The 18,811-nt window shown below is 43.4% G+C and overlaps 1 protein-coding gene across 3 annotated transcripts in view; it reads left to right on the forward strand.

The window, feature by feature from the left end:
• CPNE4 (copine 4) overlaps positions 1-18,811 on the forward strand; it is a 611,710-nt gene that overhangs the window by 591,363 nt on the left and 1,536 nt on the right. For all 3 annotated transcript variants that reach the window (XM_082392743.1, XM_082392744.1, XM_082392745.1), the window contains exons 12-15: positions 2,914-2,968; positions 5,964-6,015; positions 8,586-8,719; positions 14,220-14,456. In XM_082392743.1, coding sequence (XP_082248869.1) covers positions 2,914-2,968; positions 5,964-6,015; positions 8,586-8,719; positions 14,220-14,456 — 478 coding nt within the window. The remainder of the gene's footprint in view (positions 1-2,913; positions 2,969-5,963; positions 6,016-8,585; positions 8,720-14,219; positions 14,457-18,811) is intronic.

The raw sequence follows: 18,811 nt of genomic DNA on the forward strand, positions 1-18,811 counted from the left end.
ATTTTCCAGGTTGGAAGTTTCTACCAATCAAGTCCTCAATAATTGCTAAATGACCCCTTTACTCAGTGCTGGTGGATCCTATCTTAAGTTCCCTGATGGGTTGGCATGCCGATGCTTGCTTGTGTGCTCAGCTTGCCTTCCCTTGCCTCTTGCATAATAAGACTCCTCTCTGCCTAGTTTTATTTCTAATCAGGGAAAATGAATGCTTAAATCTATTGTGCTTAGGCTTGAATTTTTTTCTTTAGTATGTTTATTAGAGTCTTTGTGACTTCAGAGAACTGACGCCCTCCTGACTCATTAATTATTCCCCTTGTAGGTGAGGCATTTTCCCTACCTCCCTACTCTTGAAACTCGGTTGTGTAACAGTGCATCATGCTCAGCAAACTTCAAATCCACAAGGGTGGCTTGAGGGTTAAAAGGAATATCATTACGTCTGGAACACTGGTTTTGTGATTAGAAATGGGTGGAATATTAAATCTCACCCATCCTAAACTTATCAAAGAAATTAAAAAGTGTGGAGCCTTCTAGGTTTCTCTGTTTTGACTTCTGAGCCATCCGAGTTGGAAGAAGCAGGACCCATCCTCCACCCAGAACAGTTTTCTTCCAGACTTAACTAGAAAGTACCTCTAAAATCTCCTTTGCTGATTCCTCCCCACATCTGCTCACCCTTGTCTTAGTTAAGAAGGAATTTCTGAGTCAAAGTATTTCAATATTTCCAAGGACCAGAAGTATTTTTTTCTCAGAGCTGTGGCTAATCCTTTATAAGATTTTATGATTTTCTATTTATCATCATTAATACCTTTTCTAATACCTGCTAGATGCAATGCCCCACGAAGTCCATATATACACAACAGAAAGGGAAAGAGGGAACTGGTGATTTTCTGGCAAATTTAGACGTTGATTTCAGAGAATTCTGGTTTCCCTGTACCTCCCAACCCCTGCCCCAAATTTGATCAAATGGGCTGTATTTTGGTGAAGTTCTTTTTTTTTTTTTTTTTTTCACACACACACACTGTATTTTATTTTTACAAGAGATAAATAGACTGACACCAAGCATTGTACATGGATGACCACAACAAAAGCAACAATGATTGCAATTACCAAACACGAAACACACTCATACTATGTTATAATATTGACATTCAGTCCAGTAATCCTCCACTGTAACAGCTCCTTTACTTTGCAGTGAAAATTGATTTGTATATTCTTTGCCTCTGAGTCCTTGTGGGATTTTTTTTTTTTAATTCAGACAGAAAGTCACAAAAATTATACTCATCCTCATCAGTTCACTCAGTCCCATGTAATTAATTTTTTTTTTCATCTTGATCTTTTGTTAGCACTTTTATGAGTTCATCAGTTTTTCATTAGAGTTCTGAAAATGCTTATTCATTCAGTTCAGCAGTACAGTCAGTTACCAGAAACCTGTACTTGTCAGAGTCTTTTCCATGAATTTCTTGAAGATGAAAGCCTTTTATAGGAACATATTTGCAAAAGCATCAGAGTACACCTAGAACTGTCTGTAGATGACAAAAGACTTAAAAATGACCACTGTTAAAGATTTGATGAAAGTTCATAATAATGCAGTTGACAAGAAAATTAGTTATTTCTGAGATATACATTTTAAAGTAATAACTAGGATTATTACTTATAACATTATACCAGAACATATAAGATTTTTAGAAATTTCATGTAATGTCTGAAACATTTATGTTAACATATTTCCATACATATTTCCATACAAATACAAATATAAGATTTTTAGAAATTTCATATAATGTCTGAAACATTTATGTTAACATATTTCCATACATATTTCCATACAAATACAAATATAAGATTTTTAGAAATTTCATGTAATGTCTGAAACATTTATATTAACATATTTCCATACAAATAACCCAATGAAAGTTTAGTATTAGTTGTTTTGTTTGTTTGTTGTTTTATACTGCAGGTTCTTGTTAGGCATTAATTTTATACACATCAGTGTATACATGTCAATCCCAATCGCCCAATTCAGCACACCACCGTGAAGTTCTATCAAAGCCATCATTGGCTACTGATGACCTCTAAATCAGTTAGATAGTGATGGGTGATGGTCTGGCTTTGATCCTTTGACTTCTCAGCTTGGGGCTCCCCTTTTGCATCCAGAGACATTCTGGGACAGTGAGCCCTTATCTGAATTTCCTTTTCTCCTTGACTGGCTCTGCAAGAACTGCGAAATGGAGGAACTGTTCCAAGAACAAATCTCAGTTGTGTTTTTAATGGGAGAGAAAGTAAAAGGTAGATAGCCTGAGGGGGGTATGCCTTCTTCCAAGAGCAATACTCCAGAGCCCAACTGCAACAATCCCCTGACAGCACAAATTTTGCTTAAGAAGAGTCTTATTTGTGATCTGGTCAGGAGGCCCAGTTATGGGAAGTGCAAGAGGAAATCACATTTAATGCTGTACATAATCAGTAAGTTATGATGGTATAATAGAAAAGGCATGGGCTTTGGAATCGCACAGTGCTCGCTGGTAAACACCTTGGGTCACTTTCTTAGCCTTTCTGAGACTCAGCTTATTCATCAGTAAAACAAGAATAATAAGTAGGTGGACCTTCAAACATTGTGTGAAAATTAACTAAGTATGTACATGGTCTAGCATCATATCTGGCATATTGTAGTGCCAATCAGTGTTTATTCTTCTCCTGCCCATTGTCTCACCTATAGTATAGGAAAGCAGTAAAGTGATGAACTTTGGGGATAATTTCTTGATTTTAGTTGCTCACACTATTGCTATCCCCTGTTACCACAGGTAATCAAGAAGCATGAGTCAGCATTTGGCATAGTGACCTATTCTAGCAAGGTAATGCAAGTTCGTGTTTTTCTTCCTCATTAGATGGACAAATGTAGCAACTTCTTTTTTTTAATTTCAGTGACAAAATGTTCCCAGCCTTTGGGTTCGGTGCCAGGATACCCCCAGAGTACACGGTGAGTGAGTGTTTTGCTATAAACAAAGGATGACTTGGGTTTCCCTCACAGGAGTCTCACTCTTTCGACCTTTGATATAATTATGTAAGGGCCCAAAGAGGCAGAAGTGGTCTTCAGAACCAGTGAGATTAGCTCCTCGGAGCCTCTGTTTTGATGACAGCCAATCTCCTGGTATTCTGGATTGACCTTCTCAGAGCCATTTCCAAATGAAGTATTCCATTGTTTAGTTTCTTATAGACATAGTCAGAGACTGTGGAAACACTCGGAAGTTGATCTCCAGTGGCTCAGAAACCATGTATTCAGATCTCCCCTGGAGAAAGACCCTATTGACCATGTTGACAGTGAAAGTCCATGACAGGGAGGTCTACAGACTCCCTCATCCCAAGTCCCTAAGCACCAGTCTTGTGTGGGAGACACAGAAATATCCTGAAGAAAGCGCTGCTCGGGCTCGGAGAATCTGGAGCTGAAAGGATCATGTAAAGACACTGGAATCCTATTTGGTCTCGATGCCAATTTCTCACAAAGAAGGCAGAGACTGTACGTGGAGAGATTTGTGCTGCAGTGGGGCTGAGGCACTCTCCCATGGTATACCAGATGACCCTGTGGGACACTCTCCACAGGGGACTCACCCTCCCAGGTGGGAGAACCTTGGAGAGGAGCAAGGCTCCTGCTGCAGCCTCAGGAAGCCTCTGAGGTCCCAGCTAAGTGCAAGCAATACTGCCCAGTCATCAATTTCTCTTTTACTGACCTTGTCTGAGCTGCACAGCAGGAGGCAGATGCCAACTTTTGCTTCCACCCCAGAGCTGTCAGACCAAGGGCCTTCAGTGAAAGAGGGAGTCCACCTCCCTTTTCCTGCTGGAGTGAGAGATGATGGAGTAGCCTGTCTCCCTGACCTGTCCTCCTCCTTGTTTGCTTTGTAGCCCACACTGGCCTTCCTGCTGACCATGCTACAGAATTCTAGAAGCATTTGTTGGAAATGAGTACATGGTGGGGGAAGAATATAGAACAAGAGCTGTCAACTGGTGGCCTGTAGACATTAGTCAGGCCATATTCTATTTGACACACAGTTTTTTTTAAGAATTAGACAATTTCATATAAAATGTCAGATTTCTGGCTTCTCTGGAAAAACTGAAAGGCCTGATAACACTAAAATTTAAAAGATTACACCTAAAAGTATTAGCCAGAGCTCAGGAGATGCAGTCCCCTTCAGATGGGGTATCAGTTCCAGAATGTGGGCAGGTGGGTGCCCACCTTCCTCACAGAGGTGCTGAGCCTTGAGCCTGGAATGCACCTGGACAACCACCAGTCCAGCTGCCCTGAGATGCTTGAGTGTCCTCCTCACATCCCCCCAGACAGCCTTCCAGTCCCAGCTTGGCCCAGCGGGGCTGAGGACAAAGGTGTACAGCATACCTGGCCCCCAAGGCCTTCCTGTCCTCATCCCTGACATCTGTCTGGTCGCCCTCCTGAAGCAACTTCTTCTTCTTCTTGCTGTTTGCTAAAGTCCTGATCCCCTGGCTCCACTCTGACTGGCAGCTAACTTATTCCTGCTGCCCTAACAGGCACCCCTTATGTATTCTCAGTCTGCTCCCCCAAAGCCATTCAGATACCTTTTCCATGCCTCATCTCCCCTCTGCCCCAGACAGGCCCTGATGGTCTCAGCAACTCAGGTGACCCCCAGAGTGTTTACAAAGTTACCATGACTTGCTTCTTGAGGATAAAATCTCAGTTTGCGTTGAAACTGAGCCACAAGCACCTCCGCCTTAGTTTGTGCTCTCCTGGAACCTTGCAACAGGGATTTGGAGGCAAGCAGTTTATTTGAGAGTTGGAGGAAACCTCAGTAGAGAGTGGGGAAATGGGGAGAAGTCAACATAGGGTTTACTAACAAGCCATTACCAGCATGGACAGCCAGAGCTGAATCCCAGGAGACAATGCAAAGCACACACAGACCCCAAGGGATAAGAGAGCTGGGGTATTGACACACCACCTCCCATCAGCCCATGATGAAGAGCTACTCTACAGGCACATTACTCCCAGGGGACATTAATTCCCCACCGTTTTCAGCCTGTCACTTGGGCAGGCAAAGCAGGCTCTGGAAGCCCAAGAAAAACTTAAGGTAAATAAAGCAGACAGGATGGTTGGCAGTCGGCTGAGTTGCCTGGAAAAGCCAAGGGCAAGGGAATGTGAGCGAGGCACCAACAGCATAAGCTCTGACCCCCACTGAGAAAAGAGGGGTCTTTTAGCACAATGACCTATTTTCTAGGCCCCAGAGAGTCCTGTGGGAAATAGCCTTTGAAATGGAAGTCTCAGTAAAATTCCAAGTGACCCAATAAAAATGTCTAGATGCCAGGACGCCCCTCTTATTTTATCAGGTTTTAGAAAGAAAAAAAGTAAACCACATATTATTTGACCTTGTACATATGTCCTGCCAGGTAGAGGAATTTGTGTTGGAAGTATTACTTTTCCAAAAGCAAGAGTCTATTTTTACCTGTATGTATGTGAAAATCCTCCTGCCTGACAGCTCTGTATATTATGTTAGAATGAGTCTTAAATGTCAACAGCTTTGCTGGAGCCTTTGTAACCATGGCCATGTCAAGCAGACAGCTTAGGTTATTGAGTTATCATTTTTTAATCACTGGGTCCAAATAGAACTCAACCAAATCTAAGCCTCTGGTCTGTGGCCACTTCTATCCGGAAGCTATTTGGAGTTACATTTTTATGAAATATTTTCTTGGATTTTTTTTCATATGCCTTATTCTCCTCCTCCTGCCAGCATTTATCTGATTCTAGAAAATCTCGTCACCTCAACTCCACAGGGAGCTTAGAATCCACCCTCCATCTCAGAGTGATTGTGTAAAGGCTTAAAATGGTTCCCGCTGCTTGACACATAATGAATGCAATGAGCATCTGTTGGCAAACTCTAAGCCCCAGTGCCTCCTTACTGGATTAATGTTGTCATTCTCCTTTCTTCCTTTTGTAAATTTTAATTGGTGTCCAGGTATCTCACGACTTCGCAATCAACTTTAATGAAGACAACCCAGAATGTGCAGGTAAATCACAACGTGAAAGGAAGTCAGTGTTTCACAGCCCTTCCCTTCATACTTTTCCCATTTTAGTTTCTCACTCCTGATTCAGTATGTCAGTGATGATTGTCCACAGCAGAGAAGTAGGCTCGCTGGACCCAAATAAACACGCTACTCTGAAGGCCACAACAGAGCAGAGACGTAAGAGCTGGAAAAGACAGAATGCAGAAGAGGTCTTGAGCTTAGAGCGAGAATATTGATTCCAATTCTGGATTCTTCTGGCCAAAAAAAAACAAAAAACAAAAAAAATTTGAGGGAAGGGTCACCTGATGGGCAGTGATGAGGTACCCCTCTTTCTGCTTTCCAAGTTGTCATCAAGTATTTATTTTGCACAACTTCCTCTCAGTGAAGTAATAAGGAAAAGGGGAAGTGTGGAGATCATGTGACACTTTCAGCATGTTGGCAAAGGATATGCCCTCAGAAACTTCAAGCAAGTCACTTCATGGTTTTGTGCCAGAAAGAGCCTTCTCAAAGGCTTTGGTCTGTATTACGTTATTTCCAGCTAGAAATTCCCCAAGACATTCCACAAAATAATGATGATGACTATGATGATAAATTGTATCCTAGAATCATTTTTCCTGATTTCTAAATAATAAATAGAGCCAAGTACACCTGTTGCTATGAAAATGGTAAGACATTTTTGCAGTGGGCTGGTGGAAATGTCTGTGTTTCTCCTCCTTCCTGTAGAGGAGGAAGGGGCTGAACAGGGTTAATTCAGATCCTGTGGGGGATGTAGAACATCCCACAGTTTCTTTCACAAATTTGGCACTAACTGTCCAAGAACATGACATCAATATCCCCGGGTCTGCACGTGACAACCTCTGAGACCAGATCTCCATTCTGCCCTTATTCCCTCTCACCATCCCTCATGCCAAGTTTATTACAGTTTAGGCTTCCCTCATCTCAAACCATTCCGGCTCTTCAACTGTAAGAGTGCTTTTCCATCAAAGCAGAGTGAAGGACATATCCAGTGTTAACCCGTTTCACATCTTAGAATTCACCTGCCTGGTATTTTTGGAAGAGAACTCAGACTTGCTTATCTTAGGCAAAACCTCAAAAACCAAAACAGAAAAAGAGATTCTGTTCAGCATCACTTAACTTCAAAACCAGGCTATGTAATGATTTGGCACCTGTCTTTAGAATGGCAAACTTTGGGGCAGGACAAAGAGAATGCAGCATTTTCAGTCATTTTCATACACATTTTGTTACATGCATGTGTATAAAGGCAGAACAGAATACACCTTGCCCATCCAAGATGCCCAAAATCTGGTTGGCAGGATGTGGAGGGAAAACAATCACAGCAGGGGCTTTGTGGGTCTCTCTGGCTTCAAACAAGACCAGTGTGCTGTTTCAGGGTAGAAAGGGGTGTAGGAGGATGAGAGGAAACAGGGGAAGAGAGAGGTAACACAGGCACAGACACGGAGAGGACCCTTTGAACAAAAATCATTGGTAATGGGACTGTCTCTGTGGGATCACAGTTAGAACATTCAGTGTGCAGCCAAGACTTATGCTGGGAGGAGCTACACTAGCAGGGCTGCCTCTTCCAGCAGAGCCCACCCGTCATGATCTCTTGGATGGAAGCCCCCCTTAAATGAGGGGTGCCCATGGTGATGGACGTCACTCACCTGTACTACAGTCCCTGGCAGACGACTGTGACCGTCATTTTGCTCATTCATCATACATTTGGGGAGCAGCTACCATGTGCCCGACCTGCCTCGAGCTCATGAGAAAGAAAGTCACAATTCTTACCCACAAGGACCTTAACATCTGGAGAGACGGTTGTGGGTACACATCACTCACATAGGTGGCCCAGGGTGGTTATACTAGAGTCAACAGGACGGTGGGAAAATGAGAGGGATGTTAAAGCTGTGAGCATGGCCCTTAGAGCCAGACACACCTGGGTGTGAATCCTGAGTCTGCAGCAAACCTCTCTGAGCCTCAGTTTCTTACCTGTAAAATGGGTACAATGTTGGCTTCATTACAATAGGAGGATCTAATGAAATCTATTTTGTCAGGTGAGACAGAAGGGAGACATTGGTGGAAATGATCGCTTTTGACTTGAACCTTTAAAGAGAATGATTTCAGATCAAAATGATTTCTCTCTGAGTTTTAAGTTGTAGGGTTGCAAAATATTCCCAGTATGAATCCCTTATTTTTGAAAGTGTAGAAAAAGATTTGGGAATACATCGGTTTGTAACTGACATTTTTTTAATGGGTCTAGAATATTCTCTTTGTCATAAAAAGCTTGTTTGTATTCTGTAGCAAACACAATCATTCATTAATAAATTCTTCCCAAGTCAATTTCAAAAAAAAATAAGTAAAATGAATAAAGAAAATGATTTTAGTGGGAGTGGAGGCAGAAATACCAGCTCAGATGTGGTATTTTCTTTTTTATCTTAAGAACATAAATGTGCTATTTATAAGGACTATTTGGGGGAAGTTAATGCTTCATTTGTGTGTGTGTGTGTGTGTGTGTTTGATTATAAATATATTTAGGGAGACTATTTAGCTATTGATCTTTGCCAATTCCACCTCAGGGATTCAAGGAGTTGTGGAAGCCTACCAGAGCTGCCTTCCCAAACTCCAGCTCTATGGCCCCACCAACATCGCTCCCATCATCCAGAAGGTCGCCAAGTCAGCATCAGAGGAGACCAACACCAAGGAGGCATCGGTAAGGAGAGGGGTGGTCTGCCTGCTAATGGACATTTACCCATCCTCACCTGGATACTGGCCATAGCACCCATCCCAATCTGACAATAAATTTGCATTTCTACCTGTGTGAGTTTGAAGAAGTGACTTAACCTTCCCCCTGTCCTCAGTCTCCTCACCTGAAAAATGGGGATAATCATGCCTATCTCTGCTGGATTAACATAAGGTTTAAAGATGACACAACTCAAATGTCTGCAATGTTACCTGAACACAGGAGGCCTTCAACAGGGTAAGCCACTATATTCACTGGAGTGTAGGTCATCCTCATAATACTCATACTCACCTTCAGTTCCTGGGAAGGAAAAAAAACAACTGTCCAAAACTAAGCTTGCTTTCCACTGTACCCAGACTACAGATGGAAGTGAAGTAAAACAATGGGTTATTCTTCTGCCTGGTAGTCAAGTGAAGTAACACACAACATCACAGTGAAGGTTTATCTCAGGTCCTATTTGTGGTTTTCTTAAGAAAAATGCAAACCAAGGTTACAAGGCCAAATAGAGTTTGTTTTTTTCCCCTAATATATTATACTTAAATATATTGCCGTAATAGCTTTTCTATGCATCATTTTTCAATACTGTCATTATGTCCTATGTCCTTTTTTAGCTTTATGACTTTTTCTCAGATTTAGCAGAATATTGCTAATGTCTGAGATTTTTCTCTGTGATTTTATCCTGGGTTCCAAGACACTGAATTTGCATGAAGAACATGATATGCTGCTCCCTCACCTTCTTATGTGAGCTCATCTGACCCCCTTGCTCTGTGCCTGTGTTCTCAGCTTCCCTCGTGTTAGGATGGGCTGGACCACACTCCCGTCTCATGGCTACCTCTGCTCTACGCACTGCAGCACACACCTCCCAACTATTAGGGACACTGACCTCATACTTATATTCCCTTTCTCTCCTATCACCTATTTTTCCCTTTCTACTGAAGACTCATTCCTATTAGCAAATAAAGCATGTTACAATATCTCTTGTTTAGGTTCAAAACTCTCTCTCAACACCACTTTACCCTTTAGGTACTGTCCCTTATTTTACTCTCTTTTACAGCAAAATTCATTGAAAGAACTGCCCATATTCACTGCCTTCATCTCTCCTCCCATTGGCCCTTCCACCTATACCACCCAAACTTTGCTCCCCAACACCCCTGTGAAGACCACATTTGTCAAAGTCAGTAGCATCTCCATCTTGCCAAACCCACAGAGGCCTTGAAGCAAATCTGAATCCTCTCAGATGCAAGATTTAGGCATAAGGTTGGACAGGATCAGTATTTCATTTTATTTTTAACCTTTTTTTTTAATCACTAGGACTTCAAATTCAAATACTTCAAATAATACCTTGCTCAGAAACCAAACACATAAAATAGATTTTAAGAAAACAGACTATTTTTGCTAAATCTGGTCTGAAGGATGCGGTCCAAACTTGTCTATTCTCCTTTATCCCCAAGAGCATCCAAGGCATCCCTAGGGCTCCCTGGAGCCCAGTTTGAATCATCTCAGCCTCCCTGGGGGTACCAGGACTCACAGGAGTAAAGAGAATCTGACATAGGTCTGAGTTTTGGACTAACACAAACCAGCATGAGGCTCTGGCTATTATTCACTCCTTCAGGGACCGATGGGTCTGCTCTGAAAGGACAGGTCAGGAAACAGTACTGAAAGCATCTAATCCACATCTCCCCAAATAACTCACTCCTATAGGCCAGGAACACTGATGCTTTCCCCCAGAGGTTTCCATTACCTTTTGAACAGTGTATGGTCCAGGGCCCCTTGTTATCACTGACTGCTAAGGGTCCTAACCTTGAACCTTGTAGGCAAGTGCTGCCAGGAAGTCTGTGGCTGTAGGATTTTCTCCTCAGTTTTGTGGAACTCTTCTAGAAAGAAAAAAAGTCCTCTCCTTATGTAAGCAGGACATCAAGTACATTCAAAGACTATAATATTTCACCCGTGAGCACTTTCCTAGCCTGACTTTGGAAGCAACTGTTACTGCGACCTTTATTGGAAATTTCCATCAGGGTTTTGATCCAACAGTCTGCAGCCTATTACCTTTAGCTAGATTAAACCTGGAAGGATCAGGTTCTAGAATCTTGACAGTCTCTTCAGACCAGAGCTTCTTAATCATTTTTGTTCCAGGGACACCATTAGCAGCTGGTGAAGCCCATGGACCCCTCCTCAGAAGGGCCTTTAAATGCACAAAATAAAATATGTTATAAAATAAACCAATTATGTTGAAATGCAGTTAACAAATATCTTTAAATGTGACATAGAAGCATCATAAATATAGTAATAAAATTAAATTATGAGAATTTGTGGCTGGCCTAATACTGTAATTTCTAAGTAGTGTTGAATGTAAATGACACGTTGAGATATTTGCAGACACTGTAAGATAACAGGAACGTATTCTGTGATTTCTATTAGTGACTCAGTCACAAGTACAGTTAAAACTAATTTTATTTGTTGATTATATTTAGAATTGAAAAAAATGATAAGCTTTAGTTAGAGGTCAGTGAAAATAAAACTTTAATTTACCCCAGCTGCACAGACTGCCTGAATCCTTTCAACTCAACAGTCCGCAAGCCTAGGTTAAGAACCCCTGCTCTAAATGAAAAGACAGCCACATTCTGCAACCTGTTTTTCAGTGGCTTGCTAGCTAAGAATGGCTTTTACATTTTTAAATGGTTGAAAAACATCAAAAGGAGAATAATATTTCATGGCACACGAAAGTTATATGACATTCAAACTTGTGTCCATCAATAAAGTTTTATCAGAACACAGCCATGCACATTCCTATCAAGCACTGTCTATGGCTGTTTTCATTCTAACAGGCAGAGTTATGTCATTGCCACAGACATCATTATGGCCCGCAGAGCCTGAAGTATTTATTATAGCCCCTTTACAGAAAATATTTTGCCAACGCCCGCTCTAGACCACAACAACTCTAAACTTTCTTGATGTGGTCGTGTGACTGTCAGGTTGTTTGCTCCTGGGGGGTATTGTAGGGGGCAGGTAGGGGAGATCCGTGCCCTGGACCATGAAGACCGGATCAGACAGGAGTTACGGGAGGGTGGGGAGTGGACGATGAGGGCACAGAAGTGCGATTCACTCCCGAGCCCACCTGCTCAGGAATCAGGATGAGTCTCCATCCAGGTGTGGCACCTGCCATGGCCTCCAAGGCACACCCTGGGAGGAGTCATTTCTGGTTCTGGTGTTTCCTACACTGCTTCCCTCCATCCCCAGGCCACCAAGCTGCCTCCTTCTGTGCCTTCTCCTTGCAACTCCCTAGCTCCTCCATCACTTCACCCGACTGAAACCTTCCTCCAAACTCCCAGGCCACCTTCTCTGTGAATGTATAAGACTTAAAAAGCATAGGTATGGATGAAAATTGACAACTCGAATGAATTTGAAAATTGATCAACTAGAACTAGGGGTGGGTAGTTAGTGGACATGGAACAGAATTAGTCTTTATATTTATTTATTTATTTATTTATTTATTTATTTATTTATTTATTTTTGGCTGCATTGGGTCTTCGTTGCTGTGTGCGGGCTTTCTCTAGTTGCGGTGAGCGGGGGCTACTCTTTGTTGAGGTCCACAGGCTTCTCATTGTCGTGGCTTCTCTTGTTGCAGAGCACAGGCTCTAGGCGCATAGGTTTCAGTAGTTGTGGCATGTGGGCTCCGTAGTTGTGGCTTGCAGACTCTAGAGCTCAGGCTCAGTAGTTGTGGTGCACGGGCTTAGTTTCTCTGCGGCATGTGGGATCTTCCCCGGCCAGGGCTCGAACCTGTGTCCCCTGCATTGGCAGGCAAATTCTTAACCACTGCACCACCAGGGAAGCCCCAGAATTAGTCTTTATATTAAACTGTATGGAAAGCATTCAGGACATGTGACTATCTTCATCATAGTGTGAATTTCTCTTCTCTCCAATTGTAGTTTTGACTGAGTTGTTTTGTTTAAAAACATTTTTTTCAGACTCGCAGAGAAAAATGGGAACTCTTTAGCACTGCCAGCCTATATGCAGCTTTCTAAGCGTGATTCTCAAAACAAGATGTTTTCAACATGTGATTATTCTACCTAGCCTTTCTCCTTTGAAATGTGACAACTTGGAATGGTTTCATCATCCTACATTTACTCCCTGTAGATGTTGAACATACTGCAAAGATTACATTAGAAATTATTTTGGGTTTGGCATGAGCAACATCTCAGTGACCTCCTTCCCTCCCCTCTCACCTGAGAGGCTGTCGTGATGCCTCTAACGACTAAGGACAGTGATGTCCTCCACTGGGCCTTCCCTCTCCAGACCCCATAGCCCTTCCCAAGCCCTTCCTGTGCTGATGAGCATGGAGCCTTCTCTCCAATCTCCGTCTCAGATGAGTCACCCACCAGCCTGTCCAACCAGGACTTAGAGCAGGAAGAGTCTTCTGCCCACATCCTTGGAGAAGGGCAGCCACCTGCAGGCCACACACTAGCCCAGGGCACACAGCCTTCAGAGGCAGAGACTGTGACCCTTGCCTCTTCTAGCAGGGCTTTAGTGCAGCGCCATCCACTAGAAATACAGTGGGAGGCGTGCAGCGATGTTAAATTCTCCAGTAGCCACATTTAAAAAAGTGAATAGAAGCAGGGAAATTAATTTTAACAATATATTTTATTTAACCCAGTATAACTAAAACATTATCATCTTAAGAGGTATTCCATATAAAAAAATATTAATAAAATATTATACATTCTTTTTTTTGTACTAAGTCTTCAAAATCCAGTGTGTATTTTATACTCACATCATCTCAATTTGGATGCTAAATTACCGTAGAAAATACTTGATCCTTATATAGATTTTATAAATTGATAACTGAGAAAGTGGATTCACATATTTATAGTTGTTCCAAACGTACTTAAAAGATTTCCAATAACTCAATCGGGTATCCACTTTTTAAAGTTAAATTTAAATTCATTCAAATGAAATAAAATTAAAAATTCTGTTTCTCCATTGCTTTCGCCACATTTCAAGGGCACAATAGTTACATGGAGCTGGTGGCTATTGTAAGTATTAGGCAGCTTGACTTTAGACTCTTGCAAATCTCCAAGCTGAAGAGGACCGTATGAATGATCTAGTCCCACCCGTCATTTGAGAGTTGAAGAGGCTGAGACCCAGAGGAGTTAAGGGAAAATTCCCAGCATCTCAGAGCAAGAGGCTTTGAAGCCAGCCCCCTGACTCTTCTGCTACTCTGTCTACACCCTGTGCTTTGTAACCATCACTAAGGTGATTATTAGAATTAACCTGCAATTACTGTGCCTGCCTTTAAGCTCCATTCATCCTAAGTCTTCAGTGTTTAAGGTTGTCAACACGGGCACTCAAGAAAAGTCAGTTGTCACTTGCTGTGGTCAGTATGCACTGGAGCCGCCGGAGTGTGTAACTGGCTTTGTCCTTGTCTCTCCCACCTCTCCATCCCCATCATCTCCTGGTGTCCCACTGATGGCAGCAATACTTCATCCTGCTGATCCTGACTGACGGGGTCATCACAGACATGGCCGACACGAGAGAGGCCATCGTCCATGCCTCCCACCTCCCCATGTCGGTCATCATCGTGGGAGTGGGCAACGCAGACTTCAGTGACATGCAGATGCTGGACGGCGACGATGGGATTCTGAGGTCGCCCAAGGGAGAGCCCGTCCTTCGCGACATCGTCCAGTTCGTGCCCTTCAGGAACTTCAAACACGTACGCATATCTCGGGGGCTTCCCCTGGGAGAGCAGAAGCCCCCCCCTCCCCATTTTTCCACCAGTGTTCGTAGTGAAGCAATGCCAGCTGTCCCTGCCTGGGCCAGGCTGACTCCCACCCAGGACATGTAGAGCTTGGCTTGCTGGAGAAAGAAGTATAACCTGAGTCATTGATGAGGAGTCATGCTAACTATGTAGCCAACATTTCATTGGAGCTTGGGCTCATCCACAGAATTTAGGGTCTCCATTGTACCCAGGACTGCCATATACAGTTGGGCAGGTTGTTCCCTGCTCAAGGTTGCCTGGCTGAAGTAGCAAAGAGGAGCTGAAATTCAGCCTTGGTTCTCCTTGTCAAGCCACGTGCCCTGGCAGAGGTCTGTGTTTGCCTTGGCAAAGTATGTTTTCAAAATGATAGAAACTTAAATACTGTATAAATATATAGTAAGCAGCATCAAAGATTTATTTAATTCATTAATGAGGGAACCAGCAAGATAACAAAGTTAGTTTAAAGGATGATATTAAACAGTTGTTTGTGGTCAATAGGGGAAAATGCTGGAATAAGTTTGCTAAGGCAGAATCAAAACTGGTTCATGACCGACAGGGTTTAAAAAAATAAAAAAAAACCTTTCTGATTCATACAATGTTTCCCTCTCGGATGGCAGTGGCCCTGAAGAGCCCTGCAGAGCCCCCCCGCTGTGTCACAGACAGCCCCCTGTGTTGTTCCGTTCCGTGCCCCAGTGAAAGCTCCCACAAGTGTGTGGGCAGTGAGCCTGGGTGACTCACAGCGGGCAACTCTGCTACCGTAGCCCATCTTCAACTTGCCCAAGGGGAGGTTTCCAAGCTCCCAAGTTGTCTGCACAGGACAGCAAGGTGGGGCATCCTCTTCAAGTTAGGGTGCGCTGGAGCTGAATCGCCCACAGTTGTGTTCATCAGTGAAACCACTTGCTCGCATGGTGCCTGAGGTGGAAGGAGGGTGTTCTTCCAGACTGTGATGTCCCGCCCTGTCTTGTCGGCTGGACAGAAGTACCACAGGACTGACCACCACCCACAGCGTTGCCTGAGTGAAGAGGGGTCCAAGAGCTTCTCCAAACCACCCTCTCCCCGCCCCCTACAGACACACACACACACACACGCCACGGGGCCATGCACTGTTGCAGCCTCCACCCAGCCCCTGCTCTCCCTCACACACTCGCAGAGTGCCTGCTGTGTGCTAGCACTGGCACCACGGTGAGATGAGGAGCCATGGGGCCCAGCCTCCAGGAATTTACTGGAGAACTGCCCAGTTGGAACACAGGTGTCCGCAGAAAACTCTCACACTAAGAGATCTATGGGCGATTGAGGTGGGCCACCCTGTTGCTACAAAACTTCAGAGAAGCGGCTGGAGCTGGAACATGAGGAGAACAGACCCTGGGGGTTGGGCAGGGATGTGAGGGGCACCCGCAACAAGGAAGTGCCTGATCAGCACGAGGAAGGGGGCGCGCTCACTGTCCCTCTGCTCCAGGGCCCCAGCTCCCTGTGGTCCACTAGAGCAGAGTACCAGGAGTTTAGCACCCGCCTTAGCTTCCTGAATTTCAAATTAGATTCTGAGAACCGTTTCATTATCCAAACTAATCTATTCTGAATTCAATAAACCATAAATAAAACGCAAGGTGAGGCACTGATATCATTTCATACAGCCAGGAACCCATGAATTGCCTCTCTCTTTCTGCTCTGCATGGTAACTCAGAGCTTTGGACAGGGCAGAGGCTCTGAGCTGTGTGGCTTGGGGCAAGTTACTTAACCTCTCTGTGTCACAGACTTTCATCTGTAAAACAGGGCAAATAACACACACATTGGAAGATTAGAAGTGGGGCTTATATAACGCACAGCACAGCGCCTGGTGCATGTAGGTGGTTAATAAATGTGGCTTTTATTACTGTTCTTGCCAGCTACTTTTATATTTTCTTGCTTTATACCAAGTTAATGGACCTCCAGGCCCTCCTTGCTCCCCAGAACCACCAGCACAGATATGCAAAGGGCAGGAGAATCATTGGGAACTGTGCTGTCCAACACAGTAGCAAAGAGCCACATGTTGTTATTTAAATTTAAATTCATTAAAATTAAATTTAAAAATCAGTTTTTAGTCACACTAACCACATTGCAAGGGCTCAGTGACAGCACGTGTCTGGTGGCTACCACGTTGGACAGTGTAAATACAGAATACTTTTATCATCCGAGCAAGTTCTGCTTGACATACTGTTCAGGAATATTTTTGTCTTCAAATAACAGCAAATCCATCTCACAGTGGATTACATGAGTGGTTCTTAACCAAGGATGATTTTTCTCCCCAGGGGACATTTGGCAATGTCTGGAGACATTTTTGATGGCTACTTGCATCCAGTGGGTAAAGGCCAGGGATGCTGGTAAGCATCCTACGATGCAGAGGACAGTCCCCACACAAAGAATTATAAAATATATCCAATATATCAAAATAGCAATAGTGCCAAAATTGAGAAACCCTGGATTATATAAGTACAAATATACTTTTCTCGTGTAGCTAGATGTTAGGGGCTGGTGGCTGCTGACATTAGTTTTTTCAATGATTCAATAGTGTCAGGACCAGCACTTAGAGATTCTTTTTGTTATTCCCTCACAATGATAAAATGGTTGCCATAGCTCTAGGAATCATATTCTAGTTCAAGGAAAAAAGGAAGCAGAAAGAGAAACAGAGCCAGTGATGTCTGTTAAAGAGCTCCAAGAAACACCCCCCAGGAAACTCCCACTTGGGTCTCAAACAATGAAATTGGGTCACATGGCCGTCCCTAGATGCCAGGGAGACTGGGAAGTCAAGTCTTTATCTTTCTAAACTTTGTGTGAGCAATGATCAAAGAGAAAAGGGAGGAAATGACTATTGTGTCTTCCCCAGTGTAAAAGTGGGCCATGATCTAACACACGACCCTGAGCAGTTATTTATAAAATAAAAGAGCATTCATGGATACCAATGTCCAACGTACTATGGCATCTTCAAAATGTGAGCAGTCGCTTTAGAAACACTCCTCACAGTGTTTTCAGATTGTTTTTAAGGTATGTGTCTTTTACATTTTGAGCCTCCTAAATACTCTGAGATAGAATGAATTCCTGTTCTTTCCTTTCTTGTCTCAGAATATCGGGGCATAGCAAAGTTGAATGGCTGAGTGACAAGCCACATAGGAAGGAAAGAGCTAGAAACCTGGTCATCTGGCATTTAGGCCAGACCCCTTTCCTTCAGGACTTTTCCAGAGGGACCTCAAACATTTCTCTCTGCTTCAAATTTTCAGCCTCTTCAGTAATTGCTAACAATGAGGTTCAGGCAATCTTACTTGCCCAGTGGCTGGGGAGTTAGTAGTGAGTGCCAGGGTCAGAGGTCCGGCCCCAGCTCTGTATGAGTCCAGAGTCCATGCAGAATATCAACCTCTACCTTCCTCTGCCCCAAGGCCTGCAGTGAGTCCATAATGCTGATATAAGAAAAGCTACATAATTAGCACAGTATTCAAGACTCTCCATCACCGGGCCACAAGCTCATTTTCCAACTGAATGCCCCACCAATCCTGCATCCCCAACACACACACACACACACACACACACACACACACACACACACACACACACACACACATGCATGCACTTCCTTTAGAGCCCCATCAGATGACTCACTGTCCCTAGAATGATCAAATGCCAATCCTCTCCTTCTCCCTGTTTTAAAATATACCCAATGTAAATGCCATCTCTTCTTGGAAGCCTGCTGTGATTTCCTCCAAGATGCCTTAGTCTTGTTTTTTTGTGCTCTGGTCACACAGTGTCTGTGACTCCCTAGAGCAGTGCTTCTCAAATTTCAATATGCACAGGAATCACCTAGGCATCAAGTTAAAATGCAGATTCTGATTCATTAGCTCTGGGATGGGTCTAAGATTTTACATTTCTAAAAAGCTCCCATTGATGTGATCTGCTGGTCTGTGGGATGTATCATGTTCTGCCTCATAGGAGGGTTAATTTCTGCCCCACCAGGTTCCCCTCACATGACTGTAACTTCCTAATGGCAAGAATCATAGACCCTATAAACCCTCGCATCGTTCCTGGAACATAAATAGGTGTCTGGATTTGAATGTAAATCAGACCCAAAACTGCAAGGCAATTCTTTCTGCCATCCAGTGTTCACCCATCCTCAGATGTGAATAGTTTTATATTTTGAGACAGACATGAAAAAATATAATTATGAAATTAAAGGTTCATTTTCCAACAATCTGACAACTCTTGCTTGGAGTAGATGCTGACAAGTACAGAATGAATGGTGAATGAATGAATGAATGAATGAATGGGACCAGCTGCTTAGAGCAGGA

Source organism: Balaenoptera borealis, assembly GCF_965194805.1.
Source record: "Balaenoptera borealis genome assembly, chromosome: 5".
NCBI classification, from domain to species: Eukaryota; Metazoa; Chordata; class Mammalia; order Artiodactyla; family Balaenopteridae; genus Balaenoptera; species Balaenoptera borealis.